General features: G+C 46.2%; 1 protein-coding gene across 1 annotated transcript in view; it reads right to left on the bottom strand.

The window, feature by feature from the left end:
* Positions 584–20,818, bottom strand: part of MYO10 (myosin X) — a 261,210-nt gene continuing 240,975 nt past the window's right edge. Inside the window, 14 exon segments of the mRNA XM_018065535.1 lie at positions 584–2,064; positions 3,648–3,839; positions 5,866–6,318; positions 6,742–6,862; positions 8,080–8,216; positions 9,307–9,514; positions 10,398–10,695; positions 11,399–11,522; positions 14,467–14,624; positions 15,655–15,693; positions 15,696–15,848; positions 16,351–16,493; positions 18,382–18,437; positions 19,371–19,464. Of these exon segments, the coding sequence (XP_017921024.1) occupies positions 1,963–2,064; positions 3,648–3,839; positions 5,866–6,318; positions 6,742–6,862; positions 8,080–8,216; positions 9,307–9,514; positions 10,398–10,695; positions 11,399–11,522; positions 14,467–14,624; positions 15,655–15,693; positions 15,696–15,848; positions 16,351–16,493; positions 18,382–18,437; positions 19,371–19,464 (2,278 nt within the window). The 3' untranslated portion in view covers positions 584–1,962.

The following is a 20,818-nucleotide window of genomic DNA, read 5'->3' as shown; positions in this document are numbered from 1 at the left end:
GAGTCTTAGCTCACCTTTGTTTGGCCACCTTCAGGCCAAGTGCTGGGTGGTGGTGGGGGGCACTTGGCTTCGGATCACCTCCTGATCACTCCTGGGAGGGGCAGCTCCAGGACACACAGGTGATGAGGACACTGGGGGGACCAGTGACATCATGTGCCATGTCTGATTGAGGAGCCTGTGTAGGTTCTTTGGGGGAAATTGGTGGCTAAACAAGTTCCCTATGTATTCTGCTCACAAGCAGGTGAGCGGGGCTGCAAGCAGGTGGCAGGACAGAGGCTCTGCCATCAGGCGTCTTGGGGCTCAGCTACAGGAGACAGTCCAACATCCACAATTCAAGTCCTTAGATTTCTGTGATTTCACTGAACCTGGTGTTTTACCTTCTCTGCTTTCTTGGGGTCATGCTCTGTGTCTAAAAAAGCTGCTGAAATGACTATGTGGTTGACATATAGTCCTGATGATCAAGTGCATGAAACACACAGCTTTGGCCCTTTGAAGGCTTAAGCATTAAAATGAAAACCCAACAAAAACACAAACAAAGCCCATGTGGTATTGAGAGCCACCCCATAAAGAAAAGACACTGAACGTTAGCTAGTATCTTTTATTGTCAGATTTTCTTGAGCCAAGAAACAATGATTCCGCGTGGCTATCCATAGGGATAAGGCAAGTTTCTTCTCTTGTTGGGTAGACTTAGTTGGCCTAAGTCTTTACAACTTTTCTGTATAAAAATAGAAGTCCAAGACCAGATTATCTTTCATCTGGTCATAAATGCTGATTTATTTACAGGGGCCTTATTCAGGCCACCATTATAAACTTGGGATAAAATAGGTGTGTATTTTATTAAAGTCTCAGCATTGAATGTCAGGGTCCTTTAAAGATTTGCTCAAGTTGCTTTCAAGGAAGATGACAGCTTTCCCTCGTATTCAAACAGGGTTAAGTCACAATCTACCCACAGAGTGATTCAAGCTAACCTTCCAGAAAACATTTTTTAACTTAAACCTCTTAGAAACTGAAGACTCCAAAGTGACTTCATACAGTTCTAAAAACAGCCTTGGAGCCAGCTGTTTAAGAGTGGTTTATAAATACAGTTATTTGCAGGCTGCATATCTGTTTATAATACAGCAGACACAGATTGCAGACTTTGCCACACGTAAAACAAAACTGGAGTCAAAAATGTGGCTTTCGAAATACAGCAAAGACAGGAAAAATCCAGGATTCCGGGTTGTTAATAAAAACCACCTTGCAAAGTAACAGTTGAGGACTCTTGACTCTGAACGATTAAAATATACAGATGCTACACAATTCATTGCACATCCTCTTTCCCTTCGCTTTCAAGGCTCGCGGAACAATGATGAAAGTGATGTATGTGTTTACGAACACGTGCGTGCACAGGCAAGCGCATGCACGCTAAAGATGAAACAAAGAGAAAAAGTTAATAGGCGTCTGTGAGGAAGGCTGCCAGCAGCTCTCCACCTAAAATAGACCATCCCCTCACGCTCTCTCTCCGTCCCCCTCCCCACTCCCTCACCTTCCCTCCCAGGGGAAATCAGGTTAGTGCAGAATTGATGGATCGACGACCCTCCCCCACCCCAAGCTCAGCAAGCCTTCCCGAAAAGCAGGGGTGAGCATCTATCTCCCTTCAGTAGCACAGTTACGGGGGTCCGTGTCGGCTCCACGGAGTTAAGGCACTTCTGGCTGCTTTGGTGGCAGCGTGTGTTTCGTTTCCTCTCTTTTTAAGGCATGTATCATCTAAGAGAAGTAAAGCTTTGGAAACTGGTGGTACAGCTGAATACACCGATCGCTGGAATGGACAGGGCGAAAGGTCCCCAAGACACCTCCCTCTGACGAGGGGCTGCTGGAAAGTCTGGGGCAGCCGCAATTCAGACAGCAGACGCGGGCGCCGGCGGGGGCCGAGGAGCAGGGTGGCGCGGGCAGGTTTTGAGTTCGCGTGGACTCGGGCTCCCTTCACCTGGAGCTGCCCTGGCTGCTCACGGAGCGCGAGGTGCTGTAGCGCTTCTTCACGATCATGCTGATGTAGGCTTTCATGAGCTTGGCCACGTCCACCACCTGCCAGGGGAGCAGAGTCGGACCACAGTCACCAAGTGTCCGCAAGGCCAGGGGGCCCAGGCTAACAATCAGACATCCTCTGCCCAGCACGGGCAAGCAGGGGTCCGTCCCGCCTGCAAAAGCCAGCAGCCTGCCAGTGTGAATCCACTGTGCAGGCCGTGGATTCGGCCAAAAGTTCAACTGCTTTTGCCCTTTTGCTTGTGGTGGGGAGAAGGGACTCGTGGCCTTCCCCCCTGCACCACCTGGTGGTTGCCTGATGTAAAACTGTCACATTTTACAGATACAATAAAGCCCCCACCTAATCACATTAAGGGTCTTGGTATCATCAGGGCTGGGATGACTGTCCCCATTGAAAATAAGGGCAACACGACAGAAGCCACAATCATAGCTTTTAAAGACTGGGTCCCAGCCTGCCAGTCAGTACCTCGTGATACAGCTGGAGAAACAGAACTGAGGGCTGGGGGGGTCGTGGGGGTAGGAGTGGGGAACACCACCTCCCACCCCACCAAGAGCCACCCATGCATGCTCTGCTCTCTGCCAACTCCGCATGCATAGTAGCTCTTTCATGGTGTGTTCACTGCCGCCCCTTCTGGCCCATTCCTCTTGATGGTTGGCCTGGGTCCCTGCGGAGACATCCTAACTGGCTTCCACCTCCCTGATCCCTCATCTTCCTTCTAATGCCACCGGACATCCCTGTGAAAGCGCTGTCCTGACACACTATTCACAAAGATCTCACAGCAGTTCTCTGCTCTCTACTGGAGTTGACCAAACCCAGCAGCCGGGCACCAGGGACCCTCCCGTAAGAGCCCCCACCTCCTTCCATCCCACTGCACACCTCCTGCACCACATCTGTGGTCCAGTCATCACCTCACAGCTCCTCGCCCTCACTTTACACCAGTAGCCAAATGGAAGGCATGGGATTCACGCCCATTTCTCACCTTTGCTTGTTAACAGCTCCCTGGAGACCTCAACAGGCTTCTGCATTCTCATCATGATTACTACTACATTTTATGCTTTGGAGTGGGACGGCATATATACAGAGGTGTTTTTGTAATTTTTTTTGTGTTGTGAGAATTAGCTCTTCCCAGGACGGTCTGCCACTCACTCCCTCCTGCTCCTTGGACACTGCCTGGCCCCAGTCTCATGGCTGTGATCCACTGCCACCTTGTCTAACAATTTTCACAAGGCTTTATTGCCAATATATATATATATATATATATATTTTTTGGTACCTCTATGTCACTTCCCTTTCTCTTCCTGCAAGGGTAAGACGCACCCCCCGACAGCTGGAAACCAGATTTCTTCATTTCTGGGTCACTTCCTTTTCCCTTCTTTTTCTGCAAGGGTAAAATCCCCTGACAGCTGGAAACCAAATTTCTCCATTGCAAAGGTATACAGAAGAAACGTGGGACTGTCAGATTTTGGCCTGTGAGAAACGTGCAGCAGGGGAGGGACCACCATACTGTATTTTCCTGTGTCTCAGAGCGAAATATGCAAACAAAGCTATTTGGTCAAAGGCATCAGGAAACGGGATGTTGTCTTGCTAGTTCATCAACGCCACAGACTAAAGATTTGCCTCCTACCTCACTGGTTTCAAAGAGCAGCTCCCTCTCATCGACGACGATCTTGTAGGTGTTGGCCAGGGGGGCACCGAAGGAGAGGATGTGTTCGTACTGGAAGACTTCCAACGGCCTCCCCTCCCCGCGCTTGTAGACAGAGACCGCATCGGCGCTGACGCCCAGCCAGAGCTCCTGGGGAAAGCCACCTTCCTTGCACTGGGGGGCAGGCAAGAGTCGGGGCAAGATCGGATCAGCAAAGTCAGAAACAGGACACAGAAACCACAAGATGGGCTCTGAGCCCAGCCCTCTGCAGAGTATTGAACACATTCAATGTGTCTTTATGCAGAGGGCAACTGAAATACAAGACATGAAAAATGGTAGCTCTCCGGCTGTCTTGACTGATTTCTGACCAACTCATCAACCCCACGCATTTGGAGAACACCAACTGGTAAATGCAGCATCTTGCTTGGACTCTCCACCTGTCAATGTCACCATCGTCTTGGCCATGTGAATTAGGTATGAGAAGGTGGCCACAGGCGATAAACTTGACAGTAATTTCCCATCAAATCAAGCAGCCTGTCTATCGCTGCATGCTAAGTGACTTCAGCTGTGTCTGACGCTTTGCGCCCTACAGACTGTAGCCCACTAGGTTCCTCTGTCCATGGGATTGTCCAGGCAAGAATACTAGAGTGGGTTGCCATGCCCTCCTCCAGGGGATCTTGCCTACCCAGGGATGAACTGGCATCTCTTATATCTCCTGCACTGGCAGGTGGGGTCTTTACCACTAATGCCCATTCCTGTCTATCTCTAGTTCCACCTCAATCCTGTTTTGGATGGTTGTTCAAATACAAAATCTAGGATCATAGAGGGAAATTCTCCAAACATGTGCTGAGCAGTTCCAGCTCCTCCTGAAAAACACATCTCGTGACAAGTAGCAGCAGTGACCTTTTGTGTGTATGGTGGTTGAGCTCATTGGTTTACCAACAGACTTTTTTGCACACATAAGTGGAGAGATAGGAGCTAGGATATAGGGATGACAACACCAGGCTATGGGACTCAAGAGGGATATGCATCAGTGACACAGGAGACGAGGTACTTGTACAAAGCATCTGACTTATACTTAAATGTAACCGACTCAACCAATCAAGCCACCCACCCAAAGATGGCATCCAGTGAAAACTCATGGAATAGAGATCAATTATTTAGGGTTTTATAAAGCCTTCTTTAAAAGTCAACAAATAACATGCTGAATGACTCTGATCATAAGAAAAATAGATGCTCGTCTAGACCAAGAGTTGGCAAACTTATCTGTTAAGGAACAGATAGTAAATATTTTAGGTTTTGTGGTATCGGTCACAGCTATTCAACTCTGCCATTTCAGCCTGAAAGCAGTGAGAGAAAAATACATGAAAGAAAGAGCACTGCTGTATTCCAATAAAACTTTACAAAAAAAAAAAAAAGAAGGCAGGCTGCAGTTTGTCAAGGCTTGATCTTGATCATTAATAAAATTTTCTTTCGATAAATGGTCTACTTAAAAAAAGAAAAAGGATATGAATCAGTGCTAGGTTGATGCAAACTTAGCCAAACTCCAATTGTGTAAAAGAAACTTTTCCCTACAAATAGCCATGGGAAAAAAAATTAAAATCCAAGTATATCCAAATTTTCTAATTTTATGGACACAGTACTAGATATTTTAAAAAACTTTAATGCAGATTTTTACCAGCACTTTTTCATTGGGTGTACAGCTTGAATAAGAGTCAATTATTTAAGAACAGATAATATCTTAATTTTCCACTTGCTTCTAACATTACAAAAGCATTTACCAAAAAGGAGGAAGAATACTTTGGGTGGGTGGGGGGTGATGTTAAGGGTAAAACTGGGGAGACCTAACCTACGAGGGCTGGGCTTCCCAGGTTGCGCTAGTGGTAAAGAACCCACATGCCGAAGCAGGAGACATGAGAGACACGGGTTTGATCCCTGCGTGGGGAAGATGCCCTAGAGGAGGGCATGGCAACCCATTCCAGTATTCACCCCTGGAGAATCCATGGACAGAGGAGCCCAGTGGGCTACAGTCCACAGGGTCGCAAGGAGTCTGATATGACCAAAGCGACTTAGCATGCTCGCAACCTCAGAGGGTAAGAGAGCCACGTGTTCTACCCAGTCCTCCTTCCCCGTGACCTTGACCGAGGTCACACTGACTCAGGTGTGCAGCCTGGTCCAGGAAGCAGCAGCCCGCTCTCACCTCCACGTCGAAGAGCGTCGACCCGTACCCAGGCCACTCCTTGATCAGGGCCATGTACTTGGCCATAGCCTGTTCCTGGCTCATGCCCTGGAATTTCTTCCACTTGTCCAGGATGCTAGCCCGCGCGGAGCACACCTCCTCCTTGACCCACATATCCACCATCTGCTCCTCCTCTGCCTTCTGCCGTATCGCCGAGCCCGTGCGGAAGCTCCGCCGCAGGGTCCCCTCCAGGAAGCTTGTGCGCCTCTTCTCCAGCCGCTCCCCTGGCGTGAAGCTCTTGGTGGACTGGCTGATGCGGGCCTTGAGTCTCTGCAGCGAGTAGACCTCCTCCAGGGGTGGCACCGGGGCGTGCGGCGTGTAATCCCCCTGCAGGTACTGGAGCCGCAGGGCAGCCAGCACCTGCAGGTTCTCCTCAGGGGCCGGGTAGTGGCCATGGATGACGGCTTCGTGGGCCTGCAAAGAGGCGGTCGATGGCTTTATAGGGCCAGACACTGCCGTGTGACACGAAGTCCACCTGGCTTGCTCCCTCAAACCATCACGATTTCTCTCAAATGCCATCTTCCATAAAAGGGTACCCTAACGCCCCTTCACAGTTTTAAATTTCTCCCTGGCAATGGGTACCACTGGACACGTGTATTTATTATTTCCTCTCCCTCTCACTCCTCCCTATCCCCAACTAGGACAGTTCCTGGTACAGCAGTTCACATAATACGTATGCAAGTTTCCTTCTACCAGTGAATAAAAGAGCATCCCTCCCTGGTTACACTGAGAATTCTACTGCCACGCCTGGTTTCTAAGGACTAGCAGTTAACTTGAGAAGGGTAGGAATGGGTTCACCCCTGCGTGTCTGCAAAGGAGCCTAAGACCTCCATTTACCTGTTCAAACATAAAGGCAAATTCCACGCTGTCTTTTGGCACGTTGTCTGTGTCCAGGAAGCAGTAAAGTTTGAAGTAGAATTTCCAGGGCTGCTCGCCCGCCTCTGAAGTGGCAGCCAGCCTACAGATAGAAGTGGAGAGAGACACAGGAACTAAAACCGGATATGGGCCAAGGGTGACCCACAGGGCCATTAGCGCATGGGATGTATTCTACGTCAGGATTCAGACACCCTGTCTGGGCTCAGAGCAGAGTGTGGAGGTGGGGTGGTGGGAGAGAAAACAGAAACAGTGAAGCTTCTGAGAATTCCCTGCTAACTTATCCAGAGGCGAAAAACACGCTTTCATCCTAGTTTTAAAGACAATAAACAGGCAACCTTCAGTTAAATTGAGCTAACGAGTATTTTCTGAGTGCCCATTCTGGTTAGTTCCAGCTAAGCATTCTGCTGCATTCAGAGGAAGAAAAGAAACAAAGCCTATTCCTTCATTCCCTTTGCCAGCTCTCAAATGTTTATAACAACTGACTTGAGGAATTCCCCGACAGTCCAGTAACTAGGACTCTGCCCTTCCACTGCCCAGGTTTGTTTGATCCCTAGTCTACTAAGATCCTGCAAGCGCACAGCACAGCAAAAAAAAAAAAAAAAAAAAAAAAAAAAATGCCCGAACAAAAACTGACATGATTAGGGAAGGTTTGTTTACATAAAGTAGAAATCTCTTTTTTTCCCCCATTTTGGCTTATTTCCAACAAAGCACTTAGACGAGGCCCACCCAGAAGATGTCACTTCTCAGAGACTTGAAGCTTGGAGCTGCTCTAAACCTCGTGGTCCCCTGCCACGTTTCTAACTTAAAGCTGCTTCTGCCCCTTATGCAATTGGGGAGGGCAAGGGCCCAGCCTGGCTGGAGTCTTGTTATTGGCACTAGCATCTTTCTAAAGTAGGAATATCTTCTGTGTAACTTGGGGGCTGTGAATACTGTAAGTCCAAGAGATACTAAATGGGGTTTGAAGAGTTTATAAGCTGGCTTCTGTCTACTTGCCCAGCTTCAAAGCTAATGACAAGTGAAGATCTGAGAAAATCAGAAAATTCCAACAAAATGGGAACAACAGGGGACTGAGAGAAAGAATGGGGTGGAGGAACAAGGATGAGTGAATCCTATTTCAGACAGTGGCTCTGTAGGGAAACAGGCAGCAAAGAGAGATGAAAAACCAAATGTGCTTTAACACAGGCAAAATGAGGCAGATTCAAACACGCGCTGAAGCTGAAAATGGAATAGAAGTTCAAACCCTCTTTCTCTTAATTTCTTTCCTCTAATCTGCTGGCGCTTCAGGGAGAAAGAGCTTACTTTTCAAACTTTGCCAACACATCTGCTACGATGGTCCTGCTCTCGATGGCTTTATCGACGTGTCCGTTGTACTCAAAGAGCGCGAACATGTTTCTGCTGTCCTCCATGGCCAGGCCTCGGATCAGCTTCTCCACCACCTGGAACACACCGGGTCCTCAGCTGTGGTTCTAGAACATGCCTTCATCAGAAGCCAGAGGGCGCTGCTGGCACACGCGACGGTCCAAGCAGCTTTCCGACACCGTTGTGTGTGGAATTTCAAAGGTGCCGTCCCCCCTGGTTCTCTTGAAATCAGTTCTGTCTTCCTTGCCAAAAAGAACACAGGCTATTCTGCCTCCTGGTAGGGGCAGATACTGGGCCAGTTTCTTGCAAACTAGCCAAGTGCATGAAACTAAAGTCCTTTTGGGGACTTCCCTGGTGGTCTAGTAGTTATGAATCTACCTTCCAACGCAGGTGACGTGGGTTCGATCCCTGGTTGGGGAACTAAGATCCACATGCCACGGGGCAACTAAGCCTGTGTGCCAAGACATGAGAAGCCCACACACCGCAACAAAGACCCAGCTCAGTCAAAATAAATAGATAAATAAAACTGTAAAAAATAAAAACAAAAATAAAGCCCTTTTGTCTAACAGTGATTTCCGTTGATATTTCTGCTACACCAGCTTTCCTGGGTTTTACTGTACTATTCCTTTTAGCCCATTAGTTTTACAATATTAATACTAAGTTTACTTTGAAAAAAGAAAGAAAGAACCTGTGTTCCCCTCTCCTAGTGTTCTGGATTGTTGCTGTTTAGTCAGTCAGTCATGTCTGACTCTGTGACCCCATGGACTGTAACCCGTCAGGCTCCTCTGTCCATGGGATTCTCCAGGCAAGAATACTGAAGTGTTGCCTTGGTCTCCTCCAGGGGATCTTTCCGACCTAGGGATTAAACCCATGTCTACTGGGGCCCCTGCATTGGCAGGTAGATTCTTTACCACTGAGCCACCTGGGAAGACCCCATGTTCCAGATTATTTGTGTGGTAAACAGAAATACTTTACTGCAGAAACGATCAGATACACCCTTGTATGGCGGCTGAGTCAGGTCCATAATCTCTAATCACTCCACTGCTTCTAAGATTAGCAGGATTACAGGCACTTCCTTGTTTACTAAGCAGCTGCAGTACGCCAGCCTAACTGAGCACAATTTTCCTGATCTGAGGAAGCGCGTGGGCACTTGGGCCTCCCGCTTACCTCCCCAGCCGTGGTGTGGGAGTTGATGGTGATCTTGCAGGAACCCCCACCATGGCAGTAGACTGTGGACGTCATCTCTTGCCGATGGATCAGAGCTTCTATCTCATCTCGTGAAGGCACAAACTCTCTGCATTTCGTTTTCTTAAGAGATTCGTAAATGAAGAGGGCGTATTTTTCCATCTCAGTTCCTGGAAACTGTTCCCGTATCCTAGGAGACAAACACCGACTGTTAGTTGCTAGACTGAGCATGGCTGGCTAGGGAGAGTTGGGCAGCTTCAAGGTGCCGCAGACCAAGGTGGCCAGTGGGGTCCCAGTGGTGAGCGGAGCCAATGCCAGCCACTTCTGTAGTTCACCCTGTGCCGTTTAAAGACGAAAGCAGCAGAAAGGGAGAGAAAGGAAGCAAGCAAGACAGAAAATCCAGAGACCAAAGAGCCCAAGTATGACTGGGAGCAACTTTTGCTACCAGCTGATCTCTGCAGAGCTATTATGTTTGAAAAAGCCACGTGCCTCATACTGTCCTGTGAAAATCCCTTTTTCACAGTTAATCTGCATCTGAATCAGTTTCTACGTGCTTGATTTGAAACAAATATCTAAGGTTTTTTTTTGTTTTTTTTTTTCCTGTTTATATAGAGTTTGCATGTGCTAAGTTGCTTCATTCATGTCCGACTCTCTGCAACCCCATGAACTATAGCCCGCCAGGCTCCTCTGTCCATGGGGATTCTCCAGGCAAGAATACTGCAGTGGGTTGCCATGCCCTCCTCCAGGGGATCTTCTCAACCCAGGGATCGAACCCATCTCCTGCGTTGCAGATGGATACTTTACAGCTGAGCCACCAGGAAAGTCCTCATATAGAGTGGTGGCATTTAATTTATCCAACATCCTACAATCAGGACACAACCCTCAAAGTGACCTGGTCCGTGGACCAGCCCCGTGTGGTTTAGAGACATGAAGGTCATCTGCCCCCGGTAAGCTGCTCAGGTGACCTAGGAGGCTGACCCACACCAGGCGTCTTCTGCTCTGGGTCTGAGTTTTCGGAGCCACGGGCCACTGCACCCCTCAACGTGGGCAGAGCCGCCCAGGCCACCTCGTACCTTCTCAGGTGGAACTTGAGGTACTTGAGGATCCCGCGGCTGGGCAGGAAGGTGCAGCTCAGGCAGGTGAGGATCTGCCAGCTGCAGAGGTTGCCCACGCTGCCCGGGTGGGGCACCTTGTTGGTCTGCTTGATGAGCTGGCAGTACAGCTCGTCTCGCAAAGGCCGGAGGTCATGCCCCGTCTGGAGGATGCCCTGGATGATGGGAATAGGGTCGGACATGGACTCCAGCTGCTGGAGTGAGTTGAATATCTTGATGGCTTCGTCCTGAAGCGTCGTGTAGCCCTTGTCTTTGAGCACTAGGAGGAGCAAAACAAACACGAGTCACACGAAGGTTCGGAGATGGTACCCTCTGAGCAGTGCCCACCATGTGAGGTTCGGAGAAGGTACCCGCTGAGCAGCGGACAAGAGGCGGGACTGGGGGCTAGAACTATTTCAGGATGCAGTGCCCACCATGTGCCCGGGACACACCGATCAGCCACACTGAGGCAGGCTGCACTAAATCATTTTTAATTGTTTAAACTATTTAAACACATAACTGAACTATTTTACTGTGCAAAATGTTTACTGAGAAGCTGGTCTATGCCAAACAAGCTCCACATTTGACAGGTAAGACGCCTGTTTAGGGCTTGCTTCTCACAGCGTTGTTCCCCGATCGTTTTCGCACCAGAGACCGAATTTGTAGAGGACAACTTTTCCATGGACCACGTGAGGTGGGTGGGGATGGTTTGGGGATGATTCACGTGCATTACATGTATTGTGTACTTTATTTCTATTATTATTACATCAGCCATCTCCGATCACCAGGCATTGGATCCTGGCGGTTTGGAACCCCCGTTCTAGTGTACGAAGGGTACCGTGAGTTCCTGGGGAGAACTGGCATGTTCTTTAATACAACAATCCTCATGCTCTATAAGCAATCAATGCGTATCTGATGGAGCTCAAGAGTTCACAGGGAACAGCAGCACCGTGTCCTGGGTCCGGGTGGAATCTGGGACTCACGGTTGAGGTTGATGTCTCCGTAGGGCAGAGGCAGGAGTGGCGAGTGCAGCGGGTGGTGGGTGTGCCTCAGGATGGGGTTCCGCTTGTATATCTGCTCCACCACGTCCGAGTTCAGGCAGTTCTCCTTGAGAAGAACGGGGCCATGAGAGAACACCCACAAGCTTATCATAAGAAGCATACACGTGAAAAAACAAAGCCACCCGTATCCACCTGCACATGAACGGTGTTCATACGTCACAAAACACCTGCAGCTCGGGGATGGTGGTGGGAATCCAGCATTGACCATCTCAAGCACCAAGATACCCACAGGCAATGTTTCAGGACAAATCCCACATTTCTGTTTTTCTTACATAGCTTATTCTCATTCTCTTTCTTTGGTCTGCATATATTTTCCTATGTTATTTAAAAACCTTCCCTCTGGAGATTGCTGGTGTTGTTGTTCAGTCACTAAGTCGTGTCTGAACGACCCCATGAACTGCAGCATGCCAGGCTTCCCTGTCCTTCACTTCACTCCTGGAGTTTTGCTCAAACTCATGCCCACTGATGCCATCCAACCATCTCATCCTCTGTCATTCCCTTCTCCTCCTGCCCTCAATCTTTCCCAGCATCAGGGTCTTTTTCAATGAGTTGGCTCTTTGCATCAGGTAGCTAAAAGATTGGGGCTTCAGCATCAGTCCTTCCAACAAATATTCAGGGTTTGTTTCTTTGAGGGTTGATTCCCTTGATCTCCTTGTGGTCCAAGGAACTCTCAAGAGTCTTCTCCAACACCACAATTCGAAAGCACCAATTCTTCCGCACTCAGCCTTCTCTATGGTCCAACTCTCATATCCACACATGGCTACTGAAAAATCCATAGCTTTGATTATACAGACCTGTGTCAGCAAAGTGATTTCTCTGCTTTTTAATATGTCGTCTAGGTTTGTCATAGGTTTTCTTCTAAGGAGCAATCTCTGGAAATTACATATACTTAAAAAATTAATCACTTCTCTTGCTAATTATTTAGCCATAAGTCATTTGGCAAATCATGCTATCCTGGTTTGTAATTCATTTTAAAAATAGGAATTCCCTAGCTGTTCAGTGATTGGGACTCTGAGTTTCTACTGCATGGGGGCCTGGGTTTGACCCCTGGGTGGGAAACTAAGATTCTGCAAGCTGTGTGGGGTGGCCGCTATGAAAAAAAAAAAAAAATACATTTTGCTAGTTCTCTCACTGGTCTTTCGTACCCTCCATCTGAAAATGACACTGTAATATGCGATCAGTGAGACTGTTCTTTCCTGAGAACTCCTCTCAGAGAATTTCATCATGTATTCATGTTCCTAAAACATTAATTTGGGATCTGAAAAAGTCACAATTATTTTTAGAACTTTGAATCAACAGAAAAGTTGGAGGAGAGGCAATAAATCATTCTATTGTGGCAATTTCATTTCCACTATGAAACTTTTTCAGTAACACTCAACTGAAAATGAGAAGGAAATGTGTTTTAATTACTTAAAAAATCTGATACGGAAATAATTAGGGCAACTTGACTCATTTCTTAAGAAGCATTGCTTCATATCGAAAAATTCTACTTACTTTTAAACATCTGATTTCAAATGAATTAAATGTATTTGTCTGAGTTAAGAAGTGCTTCTAAATGTTAAGAATCACATTTTCACAGTTAAAAACTATTTACTCTTTCATGTTTGATTTTTATAGTAAACAGAGGGGTAGATAAGATATAGCTTTGAAGAGAAAGTTCAGCTGATACATACTTTCTTCTTTCTTTTCTCACAGGAAATCTTCAAAAAATTCATTTTTTTTTTGACAAGAAATGACATTATTAGTTTCAAGGGTTCCCCAAACTTCTCTGCAGTTTGTAGGATAACTGACTTGCAGGAATTTGACTCCAAATGCCCAGAAAACATATCATTTTGGAATCAAGAGGCTGACTTGAAGTTAGTGGGTAATAATATCCTATCAACGCATTAGACCCTCTCCCACCTTTACAAAGGCACAGCTTCCCTCCTGGATCTGATGAGTTCCTTCCCTTTGACGTACATCAGTAAATAAATTCCTGCCTTACTATCATTCTGGTAGCTCTTCTGTCATAGCTCTGGCTCTTTCCTTCGTATTGGAACCCTGCCCACGTGGAAAACTTGGAGGAACAGCATAAAAATAATTCCCTTGACTTGCTTCAGCACGAGGGACTGACCCGTTATGTGAACAGTGCAACCAGAACATCCCACGTCTCCATTTTCATTCCTGGAAAAGGAGCACCGTGCTGTGATCCTTGTTCATGGCTGCCATTTAATCATGCATTCAATATCTACTCAGAGCAAGTAATCTTGTCAACAGAAACTTGGGTGCTGCTTCTGTGAGTTTAGAAGCATCTAACAAGGATTCCAATTTTCTAGACCCATCTTGGGTTTCTCCCTGGTGGCTCAGGGGTCAAGAATCCACCTGCCAAGGCAGGAGGCATGAGTTTGGTCGCTGGGTCGGGAAGATCCCCTGGAGGAGGAAATGGTAGCCCACTCCAGTAGTCTTGCTTGGAAAATCCCATGGAGAGAGGAACCTGGTGGCCTATAGTTCATGGGGTCGCGAAGAGTCAGACATGACTGAGCACTAGGAATGAGTTTTGGATTACAGGCTCTTAGTGAATCCACTTGTGTGGTCTAGAAACCGTTGAGTGAAAGTAGAATTATTTTGTGACTCTTAGAAGGGCCCCACCTTGGGCTCAAGTGGAATCTGCGACATGCAGCTTGTCCCCCACATAGATCACACCACGTCCCTGCGACTGGGGAGCCCCTACCCCAAATTACAGACCACTGTCCCTCTGCCTACACAGTTCTACAGCTGGGTTTGCCTCGGTGACCACGTCTAACACCTCCCCAGAGACATGACAGCTTTAGCATCACATTCCACGTGCAATCGAGCATTTAGATTTTTTAAAACCCAGATGCACAAATGTGAAATTGACCAAGAGTTCGTTCTGATTACAGAGTGAAAATGAAGCGTGACTAATGCTGACGTCGTGGTGTCCAGAGGGTGAGAATCTGTGAGCTACCATGCACCTCTATGGCCGCTCTCACCTTGATGTCTTGAATCAGCTGCTGCGTGGGCGTGTCAATTGGGGCCTTGGTGTCGGTCACGTTCTGAATGGCGCTGGACCACCTGGTGGCCTCGTTGAGCAGCTTGGTGTAGAGCCGGTAGCAGTGCTTGCGTCCGTACACGGTGACGTTCCAGTAGCCTGTGAGAGCAGGACATGCACATACCAGCGTTACCCTCGGGGGCCAAGCTGGCATCCCGTACCAGAGACCCAGAAATCCAGCACCCACTTCGTCTCCACCTCAGTCCCTTATTATTTAGTTCAGGAGCTACTCGCTGACTTCTTCCAAATGCCCTGCACTAGATACCCAAAGTCACGTGGAGGTTACAGTTGAGAGGGAGAGACAAACATTAAAAGGATAAGCCCAGAATCAAACATATAATTAGTACCATCTGCTCTAAAAGAAGCAACAGGCATAAACTAAAGCCTTGTTCAAGGCTCTAGAACAAGAGTGAGAACTCTTGCCTCAGATTTCTGACTTTTCTCCCCCCATTCTGTTCCTTCTCTTCCTTTCCTTAGGATTCTCCCTCCTCCCTTCAAAAGAAACTGTTTATGCAAAGTAAGCAGTCCAAGTGTTCAGACACCAGACGAAAGTGCAATGGAATGATTTCAGTTAAAAAAAAAAATTAGTATTTTTTGAATGGAGTAACTATACTAAAAAAACACAAAGTCACAACTAGCAACAAAAATCAAAATAAATAATCTAGAAACATCTTTCATAATACCCAAAGGGGAAAAGAAAAAAAGCTTGTGTGACTGTATTCTACTGGGTTATGTTCACTGACACTCAGAATTTACCTTGTTTTTCAGCTGCATTATGACTCTTAGGGTGCAACAGTGAGAAAGACAAACACAAGCACAGAAAAACAAGGCATTCTGCAGGAAAACCTTTGTTTGTTTACATTTCATTGCCCTGAGAAGAATCTTTCTGCAACTCAATAAATCAGGACCTTTTACTATGGTTTACATTATCAAGTGTTCATATAGGTAACCATGGACAGCCTCAAAAGATAATTAAGCAAGGAAAGAGATATTTTTGGAGGGGAGAGGAGAGAACATACACATGCTAGGTGGGGACCTCACCCCTTTGCTCTGAGCAAACCCGGAACTCCTACGATCAATCGGGCCATGTCTCAAGCATGATCAGCCTGAAGCACACAGCACCGCTTACCCGTCTCTTTAAAGATCTTCTCATCAGGTGGGACGACGAACAAAGACTATTGAGAACCAGGGTGCCCAACTTCAGAGCGTTCTTCTCCGAGCTCTTGTAGTAATCCAAGGAATTGTGCGTGAGCACAAACCACCGTTTCTTCAGTTTCAGGGAAGACATCTTCGGACTGTTTTTCACTTCTTTGTGCAACCACCCTGGAAAGACAGACTGAAGTGTTAATTCAAAACCAGGATGAGCAACATCTCATACCAGGTGACAATCGGCTTACAAACGGAGCGTCTTTCTACACATCTGCTAGCAATGGCCACAATCCTTTCTTATTTGATGATTTTTAACAACGCCAGCAGGCAAAATCATCCGAGGAGGAGGGGATATATGCACACACACAGCAGATTCAGTTCTTTGTACAACAGAAAACAACACGGTAAAGCAATTATGCTGTTGTTCAGTCACCGAGTTGTGTCCAACTCTTTGCGACCCCACGGACTGCAGCACGCCAGGCCTCCCTGTCCCTCACCATCTCCCCAAGTCTGCCCAAATTGATGTCTATGAACTTGGACAAAGCAATTATACTCCAATTTAAACAAAAAAAAAAGAGGCAAAATTATTTAGAAAAGAGGCTCAAAATGGAAATGCAGCAGATACTCATGTAGATGAAAACAGGGCTCCCTAAGTCAGAAAGCCTCAGGGCATCACCTCTCACTATGAATTCCTGGCCCTCCACTCTGGTGTCGCCCTTGGACCTCTGCAGCAGTGTTATCCAATGGTGCATCTCCTCCGGCGTGTCGGCGTTGCAGTGAAGCACCCGGTTGGCCGTGATGATCACGAACGAGTTGGGTCTGAGCAGCGGGGAGAGAAGGAAGCAAAACCGCTTAGCTCGACTGAAACCATCACCTCCGTGTGAACCAAGACTGAACGTCTTTTTCCTGGCTTACGGGTCACAGGGAGAAAAATGGCAGTGCTATTTGTATTTTCTGCTGAGGCAAACCTCGCTCATTTCTGCAGGATTTATTTCATGCCTCATTAACCTTTACACTTGGAGCAACACATTCTGAAAGGTCCTGGAAGGGAAAACATTTCTTCATGCAAAACTTTCCAGATGAAATTTGGTTCCGGGCAGGCTAACCAAAGTGACTGTGGGGGAAAGATTTTTTTTGGATACCTCTCCAAAGTAAATTTCTTCCTGCCTTGGAGAATATTTCTGTGGGTCGGTAATGAAATGTCAGACACCAGTAACAGAAGATCAGTAAACAGCTGTAAGTGGAACATCTCATACACTTGACTATGCCTGGAACAGAGAGCCACCTGGATCCATGACCTCAGTGTGAGCTGACAAGGGGGCCTTTTCCAGGCAGAGATAAATTAATAATGGAAATTTACTTTCTCCTGCATCTTTTTATCTGGCAATGCCCTGAATCTCTCACAGGACCTTGCTTCTATTAATTCTTAATCACTGGAGCTAGGAACTACGAACAATATTTTGCAACTTTTCAAATGTTTGCTGAAGCTAAGTGCTGCAAAAAGTCAAGGAAAAGAAAGAGGAACAGGACTATAGTATGGACAGACAGGTGGTCCTTAAAAAACAAGATTTTCCTCGAGTTGGGAAAGGAAAAAGGTGAGCACTTGGGAAAGAGGGAAAAGCTAGGTAGGGATGGAAATTTCTCCCATGGATCATCACATGCCCAGCGTGCCAGATGAAGGGGTTTAAAAGAAGAGAAACGCAGGCAGGAACGTGACCGTCAGAATAAGGACCTGGGCTTTGATGACTGACATGACATGCACGTGTTCAAGGTTCCTGAGCCAGGTACGAGGAGGTGCAGGGTGACTAGTAGAAACAAAGGATATAGTTCAGAAAAGCCTTCACGAATGGTGAGTGACGGACACCTCAGAACTCTCATTTGGCCCAGGAGATATGATTTTTGTTGTCAGTTTGAATTCATTTCTATTCTCTCTAAAGCAATGTTATTGAAGGCAGAAGTCACTTTCCACTTGTACTCAGAATTCTTAAGTGGAGAAGCAAAATAAAGATGGTAAAGATGATGGTCACTGGGTACAAAGACCCCTGAGACCACTGCCAAAGATGATCTGCCTTCAAAAACAAAAAAAGCAAAACTGAAAATATGCTATTTTTAAGGGCATGGATAAGGAAGGCATGTCAAGGAAAATAAATGACTGTGGTTTAATTTATTAATACTCTACATATAAACTTCCATCAAAATCCTCTTCCAGTTCATTATTAAAATATAGAAGGGGGGAGTTCACCCACCCCTGCGCTGGGATGCAAGCATTTTCTTCCTCTATGAATCCCAAGTTCCTCCCTGTTTTCTTGTTGTTATTGTTTAATCGCCTAGTTGTATCTGACTCTTTTGTGACCCCGAGGACCATAGGTTCTTCTGTCCCTGGGATTTCCCAGGCAAGAATACCTGGGTTGCCATTCCCTTCTCCAGGGGATGAATCCCCATCTCCTGCACTGCAAGGAGATTCTTTACCATGGGGCCACCTGGGAAGCCCGTTTGTCTCTATGATTGTCTAAATTAGGTTTCCATGGTCTCCCTCACCCTGATCCCCTGCACACCAAAGACACCCAGAGAGGAAGACCGTGATTGCTGGAGCGGACCAGGTGGGAACACGAAGCCTGGAGTCATCTCCAAGACTAGAGCATAGAGGCCTGTGGGTGCCTGCAGGTAATGAGCAGGTACTTTTGTTAACCATCACAACTGAGCTTACCTATCTGGGCTGTCCGAGGCGCACACAGAATCGATCAGCCCCACGTCCAAAGTGCCCTGGAAAGGAGCGAAAAGCAGAGAAACTCAGAGAACCACTGGAGTCCAGCACGCATCATGATAACATCCCTAGATGATGCCTCTCCAAGCAGGCACACAAAAAAGGCTCCTTCTTTTTGTGTTAACTGTGAAGTAATAGTTATCTAAAGAAACATTCCCCTTCATTCAGTACAGACAGCCTTGAGACAGGGCAGAATCTACAGTCTACTCATTAAATAAATTATAAGCGAATCTTTCTGTCTTGCTCCTAAAATACTTTCAGTAAAGGGTGTTTACAAACTTCTTTCAATCGTACCAATTTTCTGATTTATATTATGATCTATCTTGAATTTTACATTTACATGAAAAGGAAACTACTTCTAAAATATATTTTTGTGGCTCTGTTTATACATATGTAGGATAGAGGAATGACAGAATGAATATGGTTTGTAATTCAGTAAATCATTTGAAGAAAATATAATACGGTTTCACGATTTCATAAAAACTGGAATTTTTTTTGTTCAAGATGGGCAAACTGTAATCTATTACTACTCACAATCTTCTATAATTTCTTGTGTTTTTGCATGATTTTTACCAAAATGTTCCTGCTTCTCTCTTTCATTATTATAGAGCGTGTATGTATGTGCCTAGTTGCTCTAGTCACGTCCAACTCTTTGCGACCCCATGGACGGCAGCCTTCCATGACGCAGGACATGGATCCACTGTCCATGGGGATTCTCCAGGTAAGAATACTGGAGTGGGTAGCCATGCCCTCCTCCAGGGGATCTTCCCAACCCAAGGATCAAACCTGCGTCTCCTGAATCGCAGGTAGATTCTTTACCAACTGAGCCACCTGGAAAGCCCGATTATTATACTATTAGTTACTTAAAAAAAAAACACTGCCCGCAAGGTCCCGGTCCCCTTGCCCCCTTCACCCCAGCGCAGCTTACATACCACAGCGTTTTGTGGGTTGGCCTGCTCATCATGCATCTCCCGAATCTCCTGGTCTGTGGACGCATGGACCTGACTCAGCACACTGAACCACTGGCTGTGGGAAGGAGACAGCGAGGGTCAGGGGATGGCCAATCTCTGCGCTTATGAAACAGGGACACCCTGTCCCCCCTCCCCTGAGAAAATGACATCTCCTCTGAGCAACTTTCTTAACTTGCCTGTTCCTCGCGGGTACATGTAGATAAAATACTACTACCAAAGGAGCAAGGGTAGAACTAACAGCCAAACCTTGAAGTACCATCTGATGCGACTTCCAATCAGTGGGAAAACCCTTTTCTCTGCCCTACATTCCCATGGACATTTAATGGTGATAATGAGTTTCTAGAGAAATTGGCAGCAAGAAATGAGACCCTCATTTCTATCCAAAACCCTGAGGTCAAGAGTCTTTACTGAAGATATTATTTATAACCTACGGAACATTCAAGTGCCTTCTCAGTTTTAAAAAGTATATTCCAAGATAAAAAGGCCTATAATATAAGAGTATCATCTTGGGTGTCTACTCAGTCCCAGATGAGGTTTCCAAACACCTGATAGGATTTCTGCCTAGGTGCATGAAACCATAGGAGAGCTGGAAACAGAAAACAAATGTCTAAAGCAGAAAATTATTTTGACTAGAGAACTCTTCTGTCTTCATTTCAAAAGGTTTTTGGTACTTCCAGCCTCATCAGATTCAGATAATGAAGGAAAACAGGTCAATTCCAGAAAAGTCAAGCAGAACAAAAGTTATACTGTAACTAGAAATACAATACACGCTTGAGAAAAATGACTACACATGTCCAGTTGTCTGTTGGCCCGTCAATCCATCCATCCATTATTTACTAAGCAACTACAAGTGAGAGGTACTGAATGTGAGATTCCACGACATCCTTCTCCTGCAGGGGGCTGATCAGACACATATACACACTCCTGTAACTAAAGCTGAGAAACTACTTGGTATCCAATGGCATATTTAAGTTAAAAAAAAAAAAATCTATATTTAAAGGTAAGTCACGTAAATTATTTATAGCAAAGCACTAAAATTTTCTGTGATTCCTAAATAAATACTCAACACAGAGAGACTCTTAGGGAGACCAATGGAAACATTTTAATATGAATTTGTTCGTCAACTCTAGTTAATCCAAAGGCAAGACTTTATAAAGCTCAAAAACATCCCAAGTTAAACACTGAGCAACATATACATTTAAAATGTAGTCACATGGGGTCAGATAGATAGACAGACAGACAGACACACACACACAAAATTTGCTGCCGTTTCCATCTGTACAGGTGACCCCCTCAAATCTAAAAAAATCTCTTCTCCTAAATCAAGTACAACTCAGAATCTGAGAAAGAATTTGTAAAAATGTGCTCCACTGGTCAGGGCAAAAATTCCTTGGCTACAATATTCCAAA

Source organism: Capra hircus, chromosome 20 (genome assembly GCF_001704415.2).
Source record: "Capra hircus breed San Clemente chromosome 20, ASM170441v1, whole genome shotgun sequence".
Classification (NCBI taxonomy): domain Eukaryota; kingdom Metazoa; phylum Chordata; class Mammalia; order Artiodactyla; family Bovidae; genus Capra; species Capra hircus.
This window is presented reverse-complemented; position numbering and strand designations above follow the sequence as displayed.